Genomic DNA, 20,387 nt, shown 5'->3' with positions numbered 1-20,387 from the left:
TTATTTTTTAGTTTTAGTTGGAAACAATACCTTTATTTTATTTATTTATTTATGTGGTGCTAGGATTAAACCCATGGACCTGCGAATACTAGGTGAGCACTCAACCACTGAGCCACAACACTCCAGCCCTCAAATATTTTGTGGTAATACTGACAAAACAACTTACTCTCAAATGCATCAAGAAAAAAAAAATGTTAGGCTGGGGTTGTGGCTTAGTTGTAGAGTGCTTACCTAGCATTTGTGAGGCACCGGTTTTGATTCTCAGCACCACATATAAATAAATAAATATCCATCAACACCTAAAAATATACATTTTAAAAAAAAAAAATGTTAATGTAGGATTGGGGCTGTAACTCATGGTAAAGCGCTTGCCTCTCATATGTGAGGCACTGGGTTCGGTCCTTAGCACCACATTAAAAATAAATAAAGATAACTGTGTGTTCATCTACAATTAAAAAATATATATATATATACTAAAAAAACCCAGTGTGCAAAATTATAAAAGGAAAAAAATGTTAAATGTATTCAGAATTCTTCTGTAATTCTGAGGCGAACTCAAAATAAAATACTAAAAAAGAACTACACTGGGCTAGGGATGTGGCTCAAGCGGTAGCGTGCTCGCCTGGCATGCGTGCGGCCTGGGTTCGATCCTCAGCACCACATACAAACAAAGATGTTGTGTCCGCCAAGAACTAAAAAAAAAAAATAAATAAATATTAAAATTCTTTCTCTCTCTCTCTCTTTAAAAAAAAAAAAAAAAAGAACTACACTGGTAGTTCTACCAAACACTAATCCAAGGGCCAGTATCAATCCATCAAGAAATCTTTATGGTTCAGCAGTAAAATAAAACACTAATGAATAAGGGGGTAGGGTTGTGGCTCAGTGGTACAGCTCCTGCCTCCCATGCATGAGGCACTGGGATCAATCCTCAGCACCACATAAAAATAAAATAAATTAAATAAGGATATTGTGTCTATCTACAACTAAAAAAAAATTTTTAAAAAAAGACTAGTGAATACATAAATATACATAAACCACACACAGACATATATACACATGTATATATTACTTATTTCTCAAGTCACATACACACAGATGCATGTACACACCAACTAACATTTGGGAAAGACTGTTATTTGCTTTCTATAGCTGCAGTAAAAAAGTACCACATATTTAATGGCTTAATACAACACAAATTTATTATTTTATAGCTCTGTAGTTTAGAAGTCTAAAATGGGTCTGAGTTCTAACCAAGGTGTTGGTGGGGCTGTCTTCTGGTCGGTTCTATAGATTCTAGGTTTGCCCTTTCCAGCTTCTAGAACCTGCTCTAATTCCTTAGCTTATGGACCTCTTCCTCATCTTCAAATCTAGCAACACTAGTTTGAATTCTTACACAGCACCATTCTGACCTCTTCTTCCTCCTCCTTACACATTTAAGGACTCTTGTAATTAAACTGAGTCCAACCCAGACACACCTGATCAATTTCCCTACGTAAAAGTCAGCTGATTAGCAATCCTGATTCTATTGGCAACCCTAATTCCTTTTGCTATATACCTAACATATTCACAGTTTCTTGGGATTAGGAGGTAGATATACTTGTATGCTTGCAGTGCACAGTAAGGGGTATTGTAAGACTGGAAGGCGCCGCACCACACGACACAGATCACCGAAGAGGTTCCGCTTTATTACCAAAGGCTGTGTGTTTATATAGGTCTAAGGAGAGGTAGCAGGGCTGAGGTAGATAACAGGTCGCCCATTTATTGGCAAGCTCTTCCATATGTCAGTTCTGGAGCCCAAGAAGTTAATTCTTATTGGGGCTAAGCTTCCCACCAGCAGGGTTTGAACATTGGCGCCAGCGGGAACGTTTCGCGCCAGTGAAAGAAAGAGGTGAAAGAGGGTCGTTAGACACCATGTTGGAGTTTTCCTCTGGGGTGCTGCTGCTGTTATATGTTTTCCCAACAGGTATTATTCCACATAGTCCAAAAATGTTGTTTCCTTTATTTTCTTTACTCTGAGTTGTATGTATGTTCATATGTTTTATATATGTGTGTGTATATGTGTGTGTGTGTGTGTGTATATATATATATATATGTATGAAAACATGTATACATAAACTACACACACACATATTGGGAGAGGGCATTAAAATGCTCTTTTTTTATGTTATGGGGATTGAACCCCGGGGTGTTCTACCACTGAGCTATCTGTAGTCCCTTTTATTTTGACACAGAGTCCTGCTAAATTAATGGGGCTAGCCACGAACTTGCAATCCTCCCAACTCTGTCTCCCAAATTCCCAGGACTATAGGCCATGACTAGCTTCTTTCTTTCTTTTTAAAATGATCATTTATTTATTTATTGGTACTAGAAATTGAACCCCAAGGTATTCAACCACTGAGCCATAGCCACATCTGCAGCCCTTTTCAAATCTTATTTTGAGACAGGGACTCACTAAATTGCTTAGGGCCTCCTTGCTAAATTGCTGAAGTTGGCTTTGAACTTTTGATCCTCCTGCCTCAGTGTCCCACACTGCTGGAATTAAAGCCATTGCACCTAGCTTTAAATGATGGTACTAATGGTGATCATTCTTTTTCACATCCTGGTATGTAGGGAGAAAATGTTACTAATCCTTTGAACTCTGTGTAAGTAGTAAAAATCTTTTGAAAATTTTTCTTGATCCCTTAAATGAAGTCTGAAGGAAACTGGATATGGTGTCCCATGCTTTTAATCCCAGCTACTAAGGCTCAGGCAGGAAGATTGCAAATTCTAGGCCAGCCTCAGCAACTTATCAAGAACCTCTCAAAATTAAAAAGGGGGGAGGAGGCAGGATGAGTGGCTCACCAGTACAACAACAACAAAAAAAAAAAAAAGAAAGAAAGAAAAGGAGGGAAGGAGAAAGGAGGGAGGGAGAAAACAAACAAAATAATGTGTTCCTACAAATACACCATATATCATACACGGGATGTGTATTTTACAGAAACATACAGAACAAATCAATAAGAAAAGGCCAAACAACACCAGTCCTGGGCCACACCTATAATCTCAGCAACCCAGGAGGCTGAAAGAGAAGGATAGCAAGTTCAAAGCCAGTCTCAGCTACAGGCCCTAAGCAATTTAGTGAGAACCCTGTCTTAAAATGAAAAATGAAAAAGGCTGGAGGATATAGCTCAGTGGTAAAGGGCCTCTGGGTAAATCCTCAGCATCAAAAACACAAAAAAATATAAAAACAAAGGAAGAAAAGAGGCAACAATCCAATAACAATTAAAAAAAAAACCTTGAATAGACACTTTACCAAAGAGGCTAATAGTCAATAAACCTAAAATAGTGCTTGTTTACATTAGTCATTAAAGAAATGCAAATTTTATAGAATAGTACCCTTCATCCACTAGAATGGCTACAGTGAGAAAGACAGTACAACAAATTCACAAAGCCCTGGGTTCAATCCCCAGCACTATAAAAAGAAAAAGAAAAAAAAAAAAAAAGACATTCTTCAGTGAATGTTCCAGTGGGAACTCCTAAACACTACTAGAGAAAATGGAAAATGGTTCCACAGTATCTACTAAGCTAAATATTTTTGTCCTATGATCTAGTAATTCCACTCCTAAATATATATCCAGCAAAAATATGTAAAAAAAAAAAAACAAAAAAAAAAAAACAGGTATAACTTTATTTATAACAGCACAATTAAAGTAGCCAAAATCTGGAAATAACCCAAGTGTCCATCAAAAACAGGACTGAGCAGTAGATGGTGGTACACGCCTGCAATCCCAGTGGTTAGGGGGGCTGAGGCAGGAAGATGGCAAGTTCCAGGGCAGTCTTAGCAAATTAGTGAGGCTCTCAGCAACTTTGAAACCCCCTGTCCAAAAATTAAAAATAAAAGGGATTGGGATGTTAGCTCAGTGATAAAGTGTCCCTGGTTTCAATCCTCAGTACCAAAAAGGAAAACTAGAGCTCAGAGTAGTGTGTCTGTTTAATACTTGTTACATTGTAGTCCATGATTAAGTGCCCCTATATTCAATTTTGGATATTTGTTTTATAAACAGATATATGCAATATACCAAATTTGAGCTTGTTTGATTAAATATGATACAATACTCACCATAAAAGATTCTGGAAAATATTAGATAATTAAAAGAATGATAACAAAAATAAATAAGATTTTAAAATAATAATTAAAATAAAATATTTTAATCATCTCAATAGGCCCCAGGTAGGAAACTTCCCTTACTGTTTCCCTACCTGCCCTCCTGCCCTGCCCTAAATTAACACCCTGCTACCAAAACTCCTCCCATGACCTGGCCCTGTGGCCCAAAGAGCCCACCAAAAATAACTAACTTGGGCTGGGGCTGGGGCTGGGGCTCAGTGGTAGAGCACTTGCCTAGCACATGTGACATGCCAGGTTCAATCAATCCTCAGCACCACATAAAAATAAATAAATAAAATAAAGATATCACGTGCATCTGCAACTAATTAATTAGCTCCTCTCATGGCTCTGCTAATGCCCTATAATACCCAGACCCTTACGGCAGCCCCGACCATTCTCCTCCTGGAAATGTGCCCCTCTGGTGCTAAATAAAGCACACATCCCTTGTCAATGACGTCTCCCTCCATTTTCTTTTTCTTTTTGTATTCTCTTTCAAGTGCTTTCATATTGTTAAAAAGGCCCTAGCTGGGTGTGGTGGTGGACAACTATAATCTCAGTGACTCTGGAGGCTGAGCTAGGAGGATCGAAATTTCAAAGCCAGCCTCAGCAATTTAGGCCCTAAGCAACTTAGCAATACTGTGTCTCAAAAATAAAAAAGGGTGTAACTGATATGAATCTGCAATCTGTGTATGGGGTGAAGGTGGGAGTTCATAACCCACTAGAATCAAAGTGTGGAATATGATATGTCAAGAAATTTGTAATGTTTTGAACAACCCACAATAAAAAATTAAAAAAAATAAAAAAATAAAAAAATAAAAAAGGGCTGTGGCTCATTGCTTAAGCACCCCTGGGTTCAATCCCTAATGCCATTTAAAAAAAAAAAAAAGGCCATTAAATATTTCAAAACACTATCCATAATCCAACAATTCACAAACAAGCATATTAACAGTTTAGAATAATACTTCTCAAATGCAAAGACTTATGCATCCAAATACAAAACATTTATCCAAATTCCTGAATGTCTGTCTCCATGACTTTTCAGCAAAGCCTGAAAGTTCTCCAGACATCTAAAAATACCAGCATCACATCTCGAAACCTTAAATTTAGGTGCAAATAAAGAATTGGAAAATCTCTACCTGCTACCAAGGAAGCTGTTAGAGCATTATGTATGACCTTGATACAAATTTTGTTTCAGTTCAAATTGTTACAAGCATCACTGAAAGGAGCCAGATGAGGTGGCACCCACCTGTACTCCCATCTATTTGGGAAACTGAAGCAGAGGACCAAAGTCTGAGGCCAGTCTCAGTAACTTAGAGATACCCTGTCTCAATAAATAATAAAAAGGACTGGGAATGCAGTTGTGGTAGAACACCTCTAGTTCAATTCCCAGTACCATTAAAGAATCTATCTCACAGGATTATTGGGCGAATTAGATGACATAATATTAGTAAAAGAACTTAGAACATTAAATTTGGAACAGCATAAACACTTAATAAATACAGGCTGATGGCACAGCTTAACACTGAACAAGCATGAGGATTTGGGTTCAATTCCCAGCACCCAAAAAGAAAAAACAAATGAATAAATAAATAGTAGCCATTGCTATAAACACAAAAAACCTCACCCACTTCTGTGTTATTCTGTTATTGGCACAACATCAGGTCAGGTCACAAGCCTGTGAGTAGGAAAGGTGAGTGTAACTCTGAAAGAAGAGCCTAATTACAGGAAGAAGGAAACTTCAGAAGAAAAATTCCAACTCAAAAGGTTTTACTACACAGGCAGGAATTCTCTCCAAACCTTGGGACTCTTGCTCCCTTGCTTCCCCAACCCCTACCCTGGCTACATATGAAATTAACCGAGCATCTCAGAGAACAATCTTATTCTTAGTACAAATATTAATCTCAGTATCTATTTTACTTTTGTTATCTGAGTCTTTTGTAAAATGTTCCCAATTGGACTTTGGGAAATGAAAGGGAATACGCCTCAGGCTATGCTAACTCTGCAAGAGATTCCCGGCCCCCCCCCCCGCCCCCCCCCACTGGGTGAATACAATTGAATAGAGATTTTTTACCCCTTCAATGCCAATTTTAGGATGCTCAAATTGATTTATTAAAGAAAGAGAAGGCTTTCTTTTGGTGCTAGGGATTGAACCCAGGGCCTTATATTTCTTTTTGCTGACTTAAGTTTACTGACTAAGTTGTCAAATTTTGGTAAATATTTTCTATTTCATTCTCAATGAATTCTCACTATCCACATGTAGAAAACACTTCTGTGCTATATTAAAATATTGCTAGGGGCTGAGGATATAGGCCAGTGGTCGAATGCTTTCAATCCTCTATATAGTGCTAAAAAAAACAACTGTTAGAAAGTAAATGAGATTTCAAAATATTTTACCCTAGCCAGTTGAGGTGGCACACACTTTATAATCCCAGCTACTCCATAGGCAGCAGGAACACAAGTTTGAGGCCAGCATGGGTAACTCGGTAAGACTTCTTTTATTTTTATTTATTTTTTTAATATGTTCTAATTAGTTATATATGACAGTATAGTGATACCTCTTTTCAAAATAAAAAATAGAGGGCTGGGATGTGGCTCAGTGGTACAACACTTGCCTAGCACATGCAAGGCCCTGGGTTTGATGATTCCCATCATCATCATCATCATCATCATCATCATCATCATCATCATCATCATATGGTTGGGGATGTGGTTCAGTAATGGAGCCCCCCTGAGTTCAAGCCCCAATACCACAAAAAAAATTAATTTTTTGGAAACTAAAATATTTTTAAAAAGCCAGGTATCATGGTACATACCTATAATCCCAGCAACTCAGGACGCTAAAGAGGCAGAAGAACTGCCAAATTAGGGGACAATCTCAGATCCTGCCCTCAAAAAAATTTTTAAAAAAGGACTCAGATACAGCTTAGTAGTAAAGTGCCTGTGGGTTCAATCCCAAGTGCAAAAAATTAATTAATTAATTAATTAAAATGAAAAGAAGGGCTGGGGCTATAGCTCAGTGGTAAAGTGCTTACCTAGCACACTTGGTTCAATCCTCAGCACCACATAAAAATAAATAAAAGTACTGTGTCCATCTACAACTAAAAATATATTTTTTTAAAAAAAAAGGAAAAGAAAAAATAATCATAGAACGGGAAAAACAAATAAATAAGGCTGGAGACGTAGCTCAGAGGTAAGAGCATCCCTGGATTCAATCCCTGGTACTGCAAAATAAAAACATCAAATTGGGGTTTTTAAGCTACTAAGGTTTGGGGTGACTTGTAACATAGAAATATTTACACAGCAACTACTTGAGACAGGAGGATAACTAGAGCCTAGGAACTCACTGCCAGTCTGGACAATATAGTAAGATCCACTCAAAAAAAAAAAAAAAAAAAAAGACAAAAATAAATTATTATGATCATCTATTACAAATACAGATCTAGAAAAACAGCACAAAGAATTATCACTAATCTATAATTTCACACCCCAACACCTATATTAGAATATCCAGAAAGAAGCAATTTGGAAACTAAATTGGGAATAGGAAGAGGATGCATAGAAACTCTCACAATTTACACAAAGAATTAGTTTCAAATGTCCATCCATCTGGTAATCGATCCCATTTATTTAAAGAAAAGTCCTTTGTGAAAAATCTTTTTTAAGATTTTTTTTTTTTTTTAGAGAAAGAGAGAGAGAGAGAGAATTTTTTAATATTTATTTTTTTTAGTTCTCAGCAGACACAACATCTTTGTTTGTATGTGGTGCTGAGGATCGAACCCGGGCCGCACACATGTCAGGTGAGCGCGCTACCGCTTGAGCCACATCCCCAGCCCCGTGAAAAATCTTAAGAAAATGTTTTGTTTTTTTTTTTTTGGGGGGGGGGGCAGGGCGGTACCCAGGATTGAACTCAGGGGTGCTCTTACCACTGAGCTACATCTCCAGCCTTATGTGTTTTTCTTCTTATTATTATTATTTTGGTACAGGGATTGAACTCAGGGACACTCGACCACTGAGCCACATCCCCAGCCCTATTTTGTATTTTATTTAGAGACACTTGCTTGGTGCCTCACTGTTGCTGAGGCTGGCTTTGAACTCAAAATTCTCCTGTCTCAGCCTCCAGAGCCAGCCCCTGGATCACAAGCATGTGCCACTGTGCCTGGCTATTTGTTTTTAAATACCTGTGTTTCTCAAATAAATAATAAAAGTTACCACGTCTACAATGACATCATTAAGGCAAGTGATGCAGAAGATCACATCAATTCCATAGAAGTTAAAAAAAGAGATGCCTCCCAAGCATTCCTGGTGTTGTTATCCACAAACTTGGCTGATCTCATTTGGTTTTTTAGTCTGAGCATCCAACTAGAATAGCATCTATGGTAAAAGATTGCTCCCAGCAATCCCCTCCTCCATGTTTATGCATGCCACTCTTCACATTAATAGAGATTATTTCCCCCAATCCCTCTCACTTTGGGTTAGCCTCGACTGGATCTGACAAGTAGTGACATTCCTTGGATTTTCAAATCCCAGGATTTAAGATGACTCACAGATGCTACATTCTATATCCTGCAATGCTCCTTCTTAGAACACAGCCACCATGATTTAAGGAAACCCAAGGAGCAAAAGGAGAGATTCATATAGCACACAGAAGGCCTTTAGCCCTAGCTGAACTCTCAGGCAGTGATCAGTCATGTGAATGTGGCCATTTTGTAAGTTCCAAACATGAAGGCACCAGCCAACACCATGTGAAGTATAAAAACCACCAAATTTGCCAGGCATGGTGGCACATGTCTATAATTCCAGCAACTCGTGAGCTGAAGCATTAGAATCATGAATTTGAGGCCAGTCTAGGCAATTTAGCAGGACCATCTCAAAATAAAAAATAAAAAGGGCTAGGGATTTACTCAGTGGTAGAGCTATTGAACCTATTCATACTCCACTACCTACAAAAAAAAAAAAAATTAAATTTTGATTTTTTTAAGCTACTAAATTTGGGGGTGATTTGTTACACAGCAATATATTTATCTTTTATATCATTTTACTTGTCAACTCCATAAAAAGCTTTATGAGAATTGGGAAATTAGCTCAGTGGTAAAGTGCTTACCTAGCATGCCCTAGGCCCTTGGTTCAATTCCCAGCATCACAAATTATTTTTGTATGTCCTAAAATTATTTCATCTCCATTTCAAGTGTTTCTCTGTTTGATTCTGGGATTGACTGGACAAGAATATATTTATCCGTTAAAAAATAAATGAAAAGCCATGCATACGCCTATAATCCAAGTGAGTCGAGAAAATATGGAGGAGGATGGCAAGTTTGAGACCATCCTCAGCAATTAGTGAGGCCCTAAGCAACTCAGCAAGACCGGGTCTCAAAATAAAAAAATAAAATAAAATAAAAGGTTTGGGATGTGACTCTGTAGTTAATCACTCCTAATCATTTGGGTTCAATCCCTAGTACTAATAAATAAATAAACAAACATCAATTTCTTCCTCAGCTTTTTAAAAATAAATGGGGAATGGAACCCATATATATAAAACTGGGTTTATATTTCATGGATCATTTTCATTTTCCTACCCAGGTCCTCTTCCAGTTCCTGATATCCTTTCTGAGGTTTAAGAATGGCTGACCAGGGAAATTACTTTTAGGAAAGGTTCTTGAGGGCCTGATAAAGCAGGATGAAAGAGGTTAGCACATAAGTTATTTCATGTAAACTACTCTTTTAAAAAAAAACAACATTTTTTTAGTTGTCAATGGACCTTTATTTTATTTATTTTTTTTATACAGTGCTGAGAATTAAACCCAGTGCCTCACACATGCCAGGCAAGCGTTCTACCAATGAGCTACAAGTCCAGCCCTAAACTACTCCTTTCAAATCATTTATTTTTTTCTTAGAAGTTAATCTAAACAAGAAAAAGTAGTAATAGCTGTCTACCTATAATGCCAGCAACTCAGGAGGCAGAGGAAGGAGGATGACAAGTTTGATGCTAGTCCTAGGAATTTAGCAAGACCCTCAGCCATGTAGCCTGACCCTGTTCCAAAATAAAAAATAAAAAGGGCTGGTGGGGTAGCTCATTGTTAAAGTGCCTCTAGGGTCCAATTACCCAACTGATATAAACAATCTGCTTATACCACTCTTCACAAGCACTCATTGGCTAGTTTTAGGTCATGTATAAATTACGGTCATACATAATAATGTATGGTCAACTCCAAATTAGCAATCTCATTAATAAGATTTTATAGTAAAAGTCCTAATCAAAGCACCACATTAATGTGGTGATGCACATTTTCATGAAAGTATCCATTTCATGTAAGCATTCTAAACTATTTATTTATTTATTTATTTAGGTACTAGAGATTGAACCCAGGGGCACTCAACCACTGAGCCACATCCCCAGCCCTTTTTAATATTTTATTTAGAGACAGGGTCTCGCTTAGTTGCTTAGAGCCTCACTAAATTGCTGAGGCTGGCTTTGAACTTGCAATCTTCCCGCTGAGGCTTCAGCTTCCTGAACTGCTGGGATTCCAGGTGGGGTGCTACCACGCCTGGCTATATTTTTTTAAAGTATGGAAATCAAGGCATCTGTACCAAAGTTGTTATTAGCTAACTCACAATTGAAGGAAAGGATAAACAAAGCCAGAACAAAGCCAATACTATAAAAAAAAAAAAAAATCAATTTGATTAAGATGATAACCCTTCTATGTATACTTTACACTGGCTACTTAGAGGAAAGCTCAAATATAAATATCGTCCTATCTCAAAATCAACTCTGAAAAAATAAGCATGTTATATCAGGGAAAATGGCACCAAAGGAAAGTTGTAACTTACTCAGATTCATAATAAGTCTGTTACTGAGCTGAAAGAGAATACCAAATCTCTAACTCTCCATTCTGTTTTTCTTACTAAAGTATCATTCTTGGTGACCCTCTTCCAGTTGACTTTTTTTTCCAAGCAAAAGCCACTACAGCAGGCAAGATCAAAAATGAAAATAACTAAAATTATAGAAAAAGTTGGCTTCTCCCTATGGAAATTGACTCAATATTTAATAATGTATGGTGTGCCAAAAGTTGCAAACTACACCACCATCTCCAGGTCCACTTTAACTCAGTCAGGAGGCCATTACATTATCAAAGCATAACTCAATGGTACAAAGCAGAGATCAAGTAGCTGAGAATGTTCCTAGACTGAGGTCTAATGCGGAATGACCGGGATGATCTCATAATGTTTCTTTATGATCTGTAAGTCACATTATTCTGTAACTCTGTGTCAGGATTAGGATTAAGATTCAATCCTCTAAACAGGAAAACAAAATAAGAAGCTGCTACTTTTCTAACTTAAATCTAGAAGTTTGCTATAGCTATCAGGCAACTTTCACTTATTTCTAAAATCCAAAATAATTTCAAGGTCTCTTATTATTTTAAATTTCAACATTTGGCAGAAATTCAAAGGCTCAATAATACATTTAAACTTTAAGTGTTTTCAAAGGTACAGATATAAACATAAAGTTTATATTTTACCAATTTCTACAAAAATATCCTTATAAATGGGTAAGTTTAAAGCCTAAATTCAATTGGGTTGGTATCCATGTTTAGTTTATTATGGTACTTTAGGTGAAGACACGATTTTGTATTATTTAATTACTTAAAGGAACAAGATTTAAAGTGACAGGTCACAATTACTTCTGAAAAAGCAGGACTTGACTGCAAATATAAGCGTCCCTAAAGCCACCTGGTAAGCTAAAAGTGTGCATTCCACCATTATTTAGTTATAACACAGAGTCTGGCTTTAAACCTGGGATATACAAAAAGCATCAGATTAAAAGCATCAAATATCAGACTACATATACAAGTTTGCCATATATAAGCACAGCAAAAGAAAAGCATGATACAAAGTTAAAGAGGTTGGAAGGGGTTTAAACACCCACAAAATGTAATCTATGCTCACACTGTTTGAATGTAAAACTGATGGATAACCACCAACTGATATCTCACACTTCCCACTACCTACATCCCCCATTTGCATCTCCTGAATTTCTCCATAAATCTCATTACTTCTGTTGGGTCTTTGCAACTCTAACCTCCAATTCCTTGCATTTTCCCGAAAGTGATATACTGCACCGGGTCTCCAAAATTTTACTACCGCACAAGTTTTTTGTTTTGGTTTGGTTTTTACCCTATTAGATATTAGTTTTGTCCAATCCCCTGTACCCATGTTTCCCTGACCAGTTAGCCTCTTTTCATCACCTCCAACTTACTACAATAATTTAGCCTCTCCCTTTCAAACTAGTGTATGTGTCCCTTTTCCTGATCTTTGTAATTCTGGCTCACAATCAACACACCATACCTCCCCCAAGTATTGTCATCATAGCCCTAGGTCCCCAGTCCTTATCTTCCCTAAGTAAGGCCCCTTCCTTTCCAGAGTTTGTCAACATTAGTTTGGACGAGCTGGAACTCCATCCTAGAGGCAAAGGCTATCTAATCTTGTTCTACAAAATTACAAGCCTCCCTCTGACCCTGACTTCCCTTTCTCTTTCTTTAAACCCACAGGCATCCAGCCCTGCCGGTCCCCCCCACACCTCTCACCCCAATATCTGTCTTCCCACTCTCCCATGCTTCCATTCCCCACTCCCGAATGCACCTCCTTTCCTCGGCCTTACCCGTAACCCTGACACCGGGAAGGCCCCGGCAGTGGCCCGAAGGCGCCTCTCCACCTGGCTTCCTCAGCTCTTCGATAACTGTCCCCACGCCCCTTTACCTCCAGGGCCCCGCGCGCCGCCTGGAGCCCCCTCCTCCAATAAACTCCTGCTGTCACTTGGCCTCTCTTCCACAAGATGGCGGAGCAGCTGCCCCCACCTATGGGGTCCCCTCCGTCACCCCCAGCCTCCTCCCAGGAGCTCCGGTCCCGTCCCTCCAGCCGCCCCGCCGCCAGCCTCGGCCAAGGGTCCCTCTGCCCGCTCCCGCTGTGGAATAGCGGCCCAGGCCCAAGCTCAGAAACGTCTCCAATGCCACCGCCTCCGTCGTTCCCCTGCCTGCACCGTCTCCTCACCATAAACTTGAGCGCTTTCTCCTGCAGCACCGCCTCGGCCGGGTCCATAATCGCCAGGGCCGCTGGGTCTGCTCTCCACCGGGGCCGCCCCTTTGGTGCCAGGCCGCAGCCAACGCAGCGCAGGGATCCCGCCTCCTCTTCCTTCCCCCCGCCCTCTCCTACCTCACGGGCTCAAGCGGGGGTGACGAGAAGGACCAGCAGCTCCGCACGCGCGTGACCCGCTGGCTCACGGGACTTGTAGTTCGGGAGCGTCCCTCGGAGAAAGGCGAGGCCAAGCCACGAACCGCAACTCCCGCGGATCACTGCGGCAGGGTTGCGGTAGCCGGCAAGCCAAACCTAGAAGACTCGCAGTTTGGGCTAGGAAATCCGCTGGTGGGAATTGTAGTTTATAGATGAGGGGAGGGCGGGGCATGCGTGTCTCCGTGGTTACCGGGAGACGCTAGTGGCGGCTTGTGGGGCATTTAATACCAAGATGGCGACCAATGCCTCACCTGTAACCCAGATACTAGGAGAAACGGAAGACTCGGAGTTCCTCAGGCCGCCCTAACGGTGGTTTTAGAAACATATACGCTCCCACATTTCAAATACCTGGCACCTGCGGGAGGATTGAGACCTATAGTTTCAGATCCAATGGGCACGTGGCAGCAGCTCACAGATTACTGCAGAATTTCAAGATCCTCCTAAGCTATCCTCTCATACTTTCTCACACCTTTCCTCCCCCATAGTAAGTCAGGAGCAGATAAAACTCAGCTCAGGAAATTCTCGGTGTTTAGCGCTTAGAAAGTAAAGCCTGCTATTCCTAACCCTGAGATGTAAGTCCTGCACTGACTGAAGTGAGAAGTCCTTCAGTGGTGAAATACAATAACCACCCAGCAAATAAAGCATATAAGTATTTTCTTTGGCCATAAAAAGAGACCATACAGTTTATTTGGGAAATTTGATATACCTTAGGATAAAAACAAAAACCTTAGGATTTGGCTAAAGGAAACTTTATGATGAGCTGGTACAAAATATCTTAATTTATAAAATAACTGAATTAGTAAAATGCCTTTTATAGGCAAAACTTCAGCTGTAAACTATTTTACCATTTGTTCTTTCAATAAATAGTGAGTACACATCATGTGCAGACATTATCTCAAGAAATGGGAATTCATTTGTAGACAAGACAGACCTTTCCTTGTGGTGCTTACATTTCTAGTATGTTGACACTTTCCTGGTCATCCCTATGTCCACAGAACTCAACATAATACCTAGCACATTGTAGACTTTCAGTTAATAAAAACTTTGCTCTTGAATTTTTTTAAAAAAAAGGTCTACACAAGTGCAAACTGTAGAAGACTTAGAACTTGTTGGTTAGAAAACTTCCTGGAAATTTTCATAGAGCTAAGACAGTAATGTGATATGGTTATCAAAGGAATTATAGGAGCCAGATGCAGCTTGAAGAGAAATAGCATCTTGGGCAAAGAGGCATGGGATCTTACTGTGGTCTGCACCACTAGGACCCCAATTGAAGAACATGGTGGGCACCATGTTCTATTAAGAGCATGAGCAGAAGCATGGCCAAGGACAGGAAGGCCAACCCCAAGGTAGAAAACACTGACAGATGCTTACTCTGAAAAAAATGTCACTACCAGGCATGGTGATACATGCCTTTAATCCCAGCTGCTCAGGAGGCTGAGACAGAGAGTTTACTGCTGAAACTCACTTGTTTATCTTGGTTATCCATAAAGAAGTATGAAAATATTGCCTGATATGACTGGCCATCACAGAAGGATTCACAAGTTCAAAACCAGTCTCAGCAACTTGGTGAAGCCCTAAGAAATTCAGTGATACCATGTCTCTAAACAAAATACAAAAAAAGCAGGGGGGTGGGGAGCACAGGTGCATGTGGCTCAGTGGTTAAGTGCCTCAATAATCCCTGTTACCAAAAAAAAAAGAAAGAAAGAAAGAAAAAAATGGCTATCAGTGACAGTCCTCTCTGTCCAGTCATATAGAAGTGAATACTAGTAAAACAAACACAAGAGTTTTTGTTTAGAAGTCCAGTCAGCTAGACAGTTTATATACATACGGTTTGAAACTGAGCTGGCAGGGGCTGGTCACAAAATGACTGAATCCTCTTAGTTAAAAATTGGCCACTATGGTCAAGCAAATCAAGAAAACTGAATTGAAAATTGTCTTGATTTTCTAAGCCCCCTCATACAACATGCTTTAGGAAAGTTCAGTGGACTAGGATTTAAGAGACATGGTTCTGGGTTGGGAGGTACAGCTCAATGAATGGTGGAGCACGTGCTTAGCATGCACAAGTCCCTGGGAACGATCGTCAGCACTGGAGGAAGATTAAAAAAAAAGAAGAAAGAAAGAAAGAAAAACTTTGTTCTAGCTCATTCTTTCACCAGTTAATAGGTTGACTTTGGGCAATTAACAAAACCTTTTTTAGTCCTCCCTTTTGTCATCTGGAAAAGGTTTCTGGTAACTCTAAAATGTGTGCACCTTGGGGCTAAGGGTGTAGTGGTAGAGAGCTTGCCTAGCATGTGCAAGGCTCTAGTGTCCTGCAGGGGCTCAAACCCTGGGAAACAGATTCAGGATCCTGGCAGGTGGAAGAAAAGTTGAGATGCAGTTGGATGGTAGATATGTTTTATTGTTGAGAGCCACAGTCAAGTCTGAATGACCTAGCAATTTGCCAGAGGGAATGGTTGAAAGGCGAGCCATTGAGATGATGATGATTATGTTAAACTGTGTATTCAATTGTAGATAGACCTTTACTGTCTGGCAATAGGGCAGTTCTTGGAGTTGGGGGGGGGGGAGTGCGGGCAGAGCCCAGTGAAGGGAGAGAGAGTTCTGGAGTGCTGGTGGAGTTCAGGAATAAAGTTTCCTGTTTGAACATACAAGTGCTTTTGTGGCGGCTTGGTTATTTGTGCCCAGCCAGACTGCGGCACTTTATTCAGAAGAACTGCAGCCCTCTGCCCCAACTCCATCTTTCCATAGGCCTTTATTATACGAAGGCCAAACAAAGAAGCTTTGATGCCAACAAATTACATAAGTGAGCATGCAGCTGTTTATGACCTTGAGTACATATACTGAACAGGGTGTTTATGACCTTGGCTACATACTTAAATCAGCTCACTGAAAGTCTTGGTGAGGAAGCCATCTTGGGTCTGCCCTATACCTGAGTTGGATCCCAACCCTACAAAAAAGAAAGCCCAGGCTTGGTCTTAAAGTTGTGATCCTCCTGCCTCAGCCTGTGTCTCTGGGATTACAGGCATGTGCCACAGTGCCCAACTCCTAACTTCCTATTTAAAATCTTGTAGCACTCCTTAACTTATTCTTGTCTATTAATGTCTGTATTTTGCCAGTATTCATCAAATATTTTTTCCAATACCTCCACATACCTCAGTGGTAAAACACCCCTGGGCTCAACTAAAAAAAAAAAAAAAAAGATTTTTTTGTCTGGTTTCAAGACCTTTATAATCTTACCCAGTTTTCTTTCAGCATCATTTCCCAGTTTGTTTTCCTATACCTCTCCGATCCAAATCAGATCATACTTCTCACCTTCATCTACTCAGCATACTCCTGCTTCTTGGCCTTAGTTTAGGTTAATCATTTTGCAGTCCTAGGAGGCTTCCCTTTTCCTTTTTACTCATTTTTTTTCAAGGTTCCACTGGAATTTTACTTTAAAAAATATTTACCGGGACTGGGGATGTGGCTCAAGCGGTAGCATACTCGCCTGGCATGTGTGTGGCCCGGGTTCGATCCTCAGCACCACATACAAACAAAGATGTTGTGTCCGCCGAAAACTAAAAAATAAATATTAAAAAAAATTCTCTCTCTCTCTCTTAAAACAACAACAACAAAAAAAAAATTACGTAGGGGCTGGGGATATAGCTCAATTCTAGAGATTTGCCTAGCATGTGAGTAAACCTGGGTTCCATCCCCAGCACAGCAAAATTTTAAAATTTTAAAAAGAAAGAGAAAAGGGGGCTGGGGAAGAGAGAGAGAGAAGAAAATTACCTAATTATTTATCTTTTATCACCATAGCCCGATCCCTTTTTCCTTCCTCCATAGGTAATGTTTATCCTTTTGTTTATATGATTCTTGCAAAATAGATATTGTTTTATGAACTATTAGTTTTTTAGCAGTTAATAACACTTTTTATTATTTATTTTTGGTAGGTACTGGGGATTGAATCCAGGGGCACTTAACCACTGAGCCACATTCCCAGCCTATATATATATATATATATATATATATATATATATATATATATATATATCCATATATATTCATGAATGACCAGCTGAGGCTGTTCTTGAACTCCCAATCCTCCTGCCTGAGCCTCCTGAGTCACTGGGATTACAGGCATGTGCTATCACTCCCAGCAAGATTGTGTATGCTGTTACCTTGTTTCCTGCTTTTTGGTTTTTCTCAGGACCTTGGTTATCTATAAAGAAGTATGAATGAATAACCTGCTCTGCTGCTGAGCTATATCCTCAACCCCCAATAACACTTTTACTTAGAATATGCAGGAGAGAAATGGTTCTAAATTATCATATACTAATCATTTTGCAGTATGTTACAATGATAATATACTAGTAACTCAGCATTAGATAAGTATTAGCACTTGGGGTGGTCAATATAAGGATTACAGAGCATAAGGAATAACAAATATGTTTGTGCAGTGACCCAGAGTGTTCCCTGGATCTTTAGGGAAGGGGAGATGTAAAAAAAGTTCAGAGAAGGCATCCTTGATGGGGGAAGGAAGTGATGAAGCCCCAGAGGAAGGGATTGCAGACAACAGCACAGGAACAACCAGGTATTTTGACCTCCTTCAGACAGGAATGATGTGAAGCTGGTACAAGTCATGTCAATGTCCTTTGGGACAAACAAAATTTCAGGTTAAAGTTCTGTAAAATGGTAGTTAGGAACAGAAACAACTCCATGTGGGCCAGTCTCTCTCCCAAACACATCCATTTTCCTGTTGAAAAAGGCATGAAATAATCACTTATCTTAAAGTTGCCACTCTCATCCAGAAAGTGGCCTGGGTTAAACATCACCGGGCTGGAGAATTTTGTCATTATGCAGCACAGAAGTCAGCAATGTTATTATGGTTGTGCCCTTTGCAATAAGGTAGTTTCTGAATTTAATGTCACAGGTCACTGCATGGGGCAGGGTGGTGGGGATGTGGTTAATGTATCTCTGGATCTTATGCACTATAGCATCCATGTGGGGCATGTGCTTCCTATCCTGCATGCAAGGGCTCTGGTGTCTGCCAACCACATAGTCAATCTCTTCCTGGACATTAGCAGTGATCTCTAGTATTCTCTACCTCCCCTACCCTACTCTACCACACTTGGCATTATCCAGCTTTCCTCTCTCTCTCTCTCTCTCTCTCTCTCTCTCTCTCTCTCTCTCTTGTCAGTCTATGAGTTTTACCTTCTCTATGAGACCCTCAATCCACAATGCTTCTTTAAGCACAGTAATCTGTTCTTCCACCCTCCATGTCTGTCATGAGTGTTTGGTATTTCAGGCTGGAGCCAAAAATTGTGCACACATGCCTGTGTGTTCCCCTTTCCCTGTACCCAGTTGAGTTCTCAATCCCGATGGCACAAAGAGTCATTTGAGGTGCTTTGTAAAAAAATATTGATGCCCGAGTTCTACCCCCCCACACCCCCACACATATCGTGATTTAATAGCTCCATTGTAGGCCCTGGGCAATGGTAATTTTAAAAGATCCCCAGGTGGTTCTAACTAGGTTTGAGACCACAGCCTTGGATTTTATATGCCCAGTGCCTACTTGCTGATCTCTGGCTCTCCAGAGGTACTCTCCATGCCTAATTTGCCTTCCAAACTCTTTCCTGCAAAATATACCCCTCTATTTCTCAAGGACATCCAACCTAACTTCAAGGTTGACTGGAAGCAAAGGAATTGATTAACTGATAAAAACCCAGCAACTATTTCATGTCTGATAGGCTTAATCTTAGGGTAAAAATGTCTGTCCAAAGAGTTGGGAAAGGTTATTTATATTTCAATTGGCAGGAGTGATACTGGAAGCTAAAGAAAGAATGTTCCCCCCTTTTCCTCACTTCCTTGTCCTCACAAATGATCAAAAGTCAGTTCTTCACTTCTGAGAGTTTGCTAGCCCCATTGGACCTCCTCAGGACACTCTGCCAAAGTGGAAGGAGAATTAACAGAGAATTGTGATCCAGACTAGTTTTTCTTAATGGACATCCAGGGCCATTCTATAATGGCCAGTCCCCTGAAGGACAACTCTGTGGGGTAGGGATGGGGTGGAATGGTGATGTAAAACACAGGAAAGATTACTTCAGACAAAGGTAACTAACTCTAAGTTTGTTTTGTTTTTCACATTTTTTTAAGTTGTACATAAATGCAATACCTTTATTCATTTTATGTGGTGCTGAGGATCTAACCCAGTGCCTCACATGTGCAAGGCAAGTGCTCCACCATTGAGCCACAACCCCAGCCCACTAACTACATGTTTGATGGTACATTTGGGGAACCAAAACAAAGTCAGTGTGACTTAGGGGAAGAGTGGCACTGGCAGAGAAATTGTATGGAGCTCTATAGGAAGCCATTATTCAGTCAGCACATGCTAGTCAGGTGAACTAGCTGACATCCTTTGTAACTGGGGTCAGTGTTTGTACCCTACCAGCTATAAAATATCTTGACTCTCACCCCAGCTTACAGGCCAACTTACAGCGTTCAGACTTTATCCTGAGGGCTGTGGGAAACTACTGAAAAATGTTAAGCAGGGCTGTAGCATGGTCAGATTTGTATTTTTAGAAAATCACTCAGAGCCCAGGATAGAGAATAGATTAGAATGGAGCACAGCTGGAGGCTGGAAAAAAGGATTATGAGGTTGCTGAAATCTTCCTGGGAGAGATGATGGCAGCCTAAATGAGGGAGGTGGTGAGAACAGAATGAAGTAGATGGATTCCAGAGACACTAATAAGATAAAATCAGTGAGACTTGGTGATTGATTAGATATGTCATGGATGATGTCAAAGGGATGTGTCAAAGATAACTTCTAGGTATCTGTCTCAGGAAACAGGATGAATGAGAGGTGCCATGTTTTGAGACAGGGAGCACAACAGAAGGAGCAGGTGGTGGAGAGATAATCAGTTCTTTTCTGGACATATTGCTTCAAGGTGCCTGTGAGACTTCCACATGGATTCAAACATCGGGG

At 40.0% G+C, this 20,387-nt stretch overlaps 1 protein-coding gene across 14 annotated transcripts in view; it reads right to left on the bottom strand.

The window, feature by feature from the left end:
• The window catches only part of Btrc (beta-transducin repeat containing E3 ubiquitin protein ligase), a 186,818-nt gene extending 173,478 nt beyond the window's left edge, over positions 1-13,340 (bottom strand). For 5 of the 14 annotated variants that reach the window (XM_058581235.1, XM_058581239.1, XM_058581241.1 and 2 more), the window contains exon 1: positions 13,187-13,287. Coding sequence is in view for 5 of the 14 variants with exons in the window: in XM_046450111.2 (XP_046306067.1) it covers positions 13,187-13,234 (48 nt within the window). In the remaining 9 variants the exon portion in view is untranslated. Of the gene's footprint in view, positions 1-12,797; positions 12,817-13,186 lie in introns of those variants that run through there. The other 9 variants (XM_046450111.2, XM_058581238.1, XM_046450113.2 and 6 more) reach the window with 6 other exon arrangements.
• Positions 13,341-20,387: the final 7,047 nt, after the last annotated feature.

The sequence above is a fragment of the Marmota monax genome, unplaced genomic scaffold (genome assembly GCF_021218885.2).
Source record: "Marmota monax isolate L192 unplaced genomic scaffold, Marmota_monax_Labrador192_F-V1.1 WCK01_AAM20220418_F8-fsc00004, whole genome shotgun sequence".
NCBI lineage: Eukaryota > Metazoa > Chordata > Mammalia > Rodentia > Sciuridae > Marmota > Marmota monax.
Note: the sequence above shows the minus strand (reverse complement) of the source record. Positions and strands in the feature narration are given on the sequence as shown.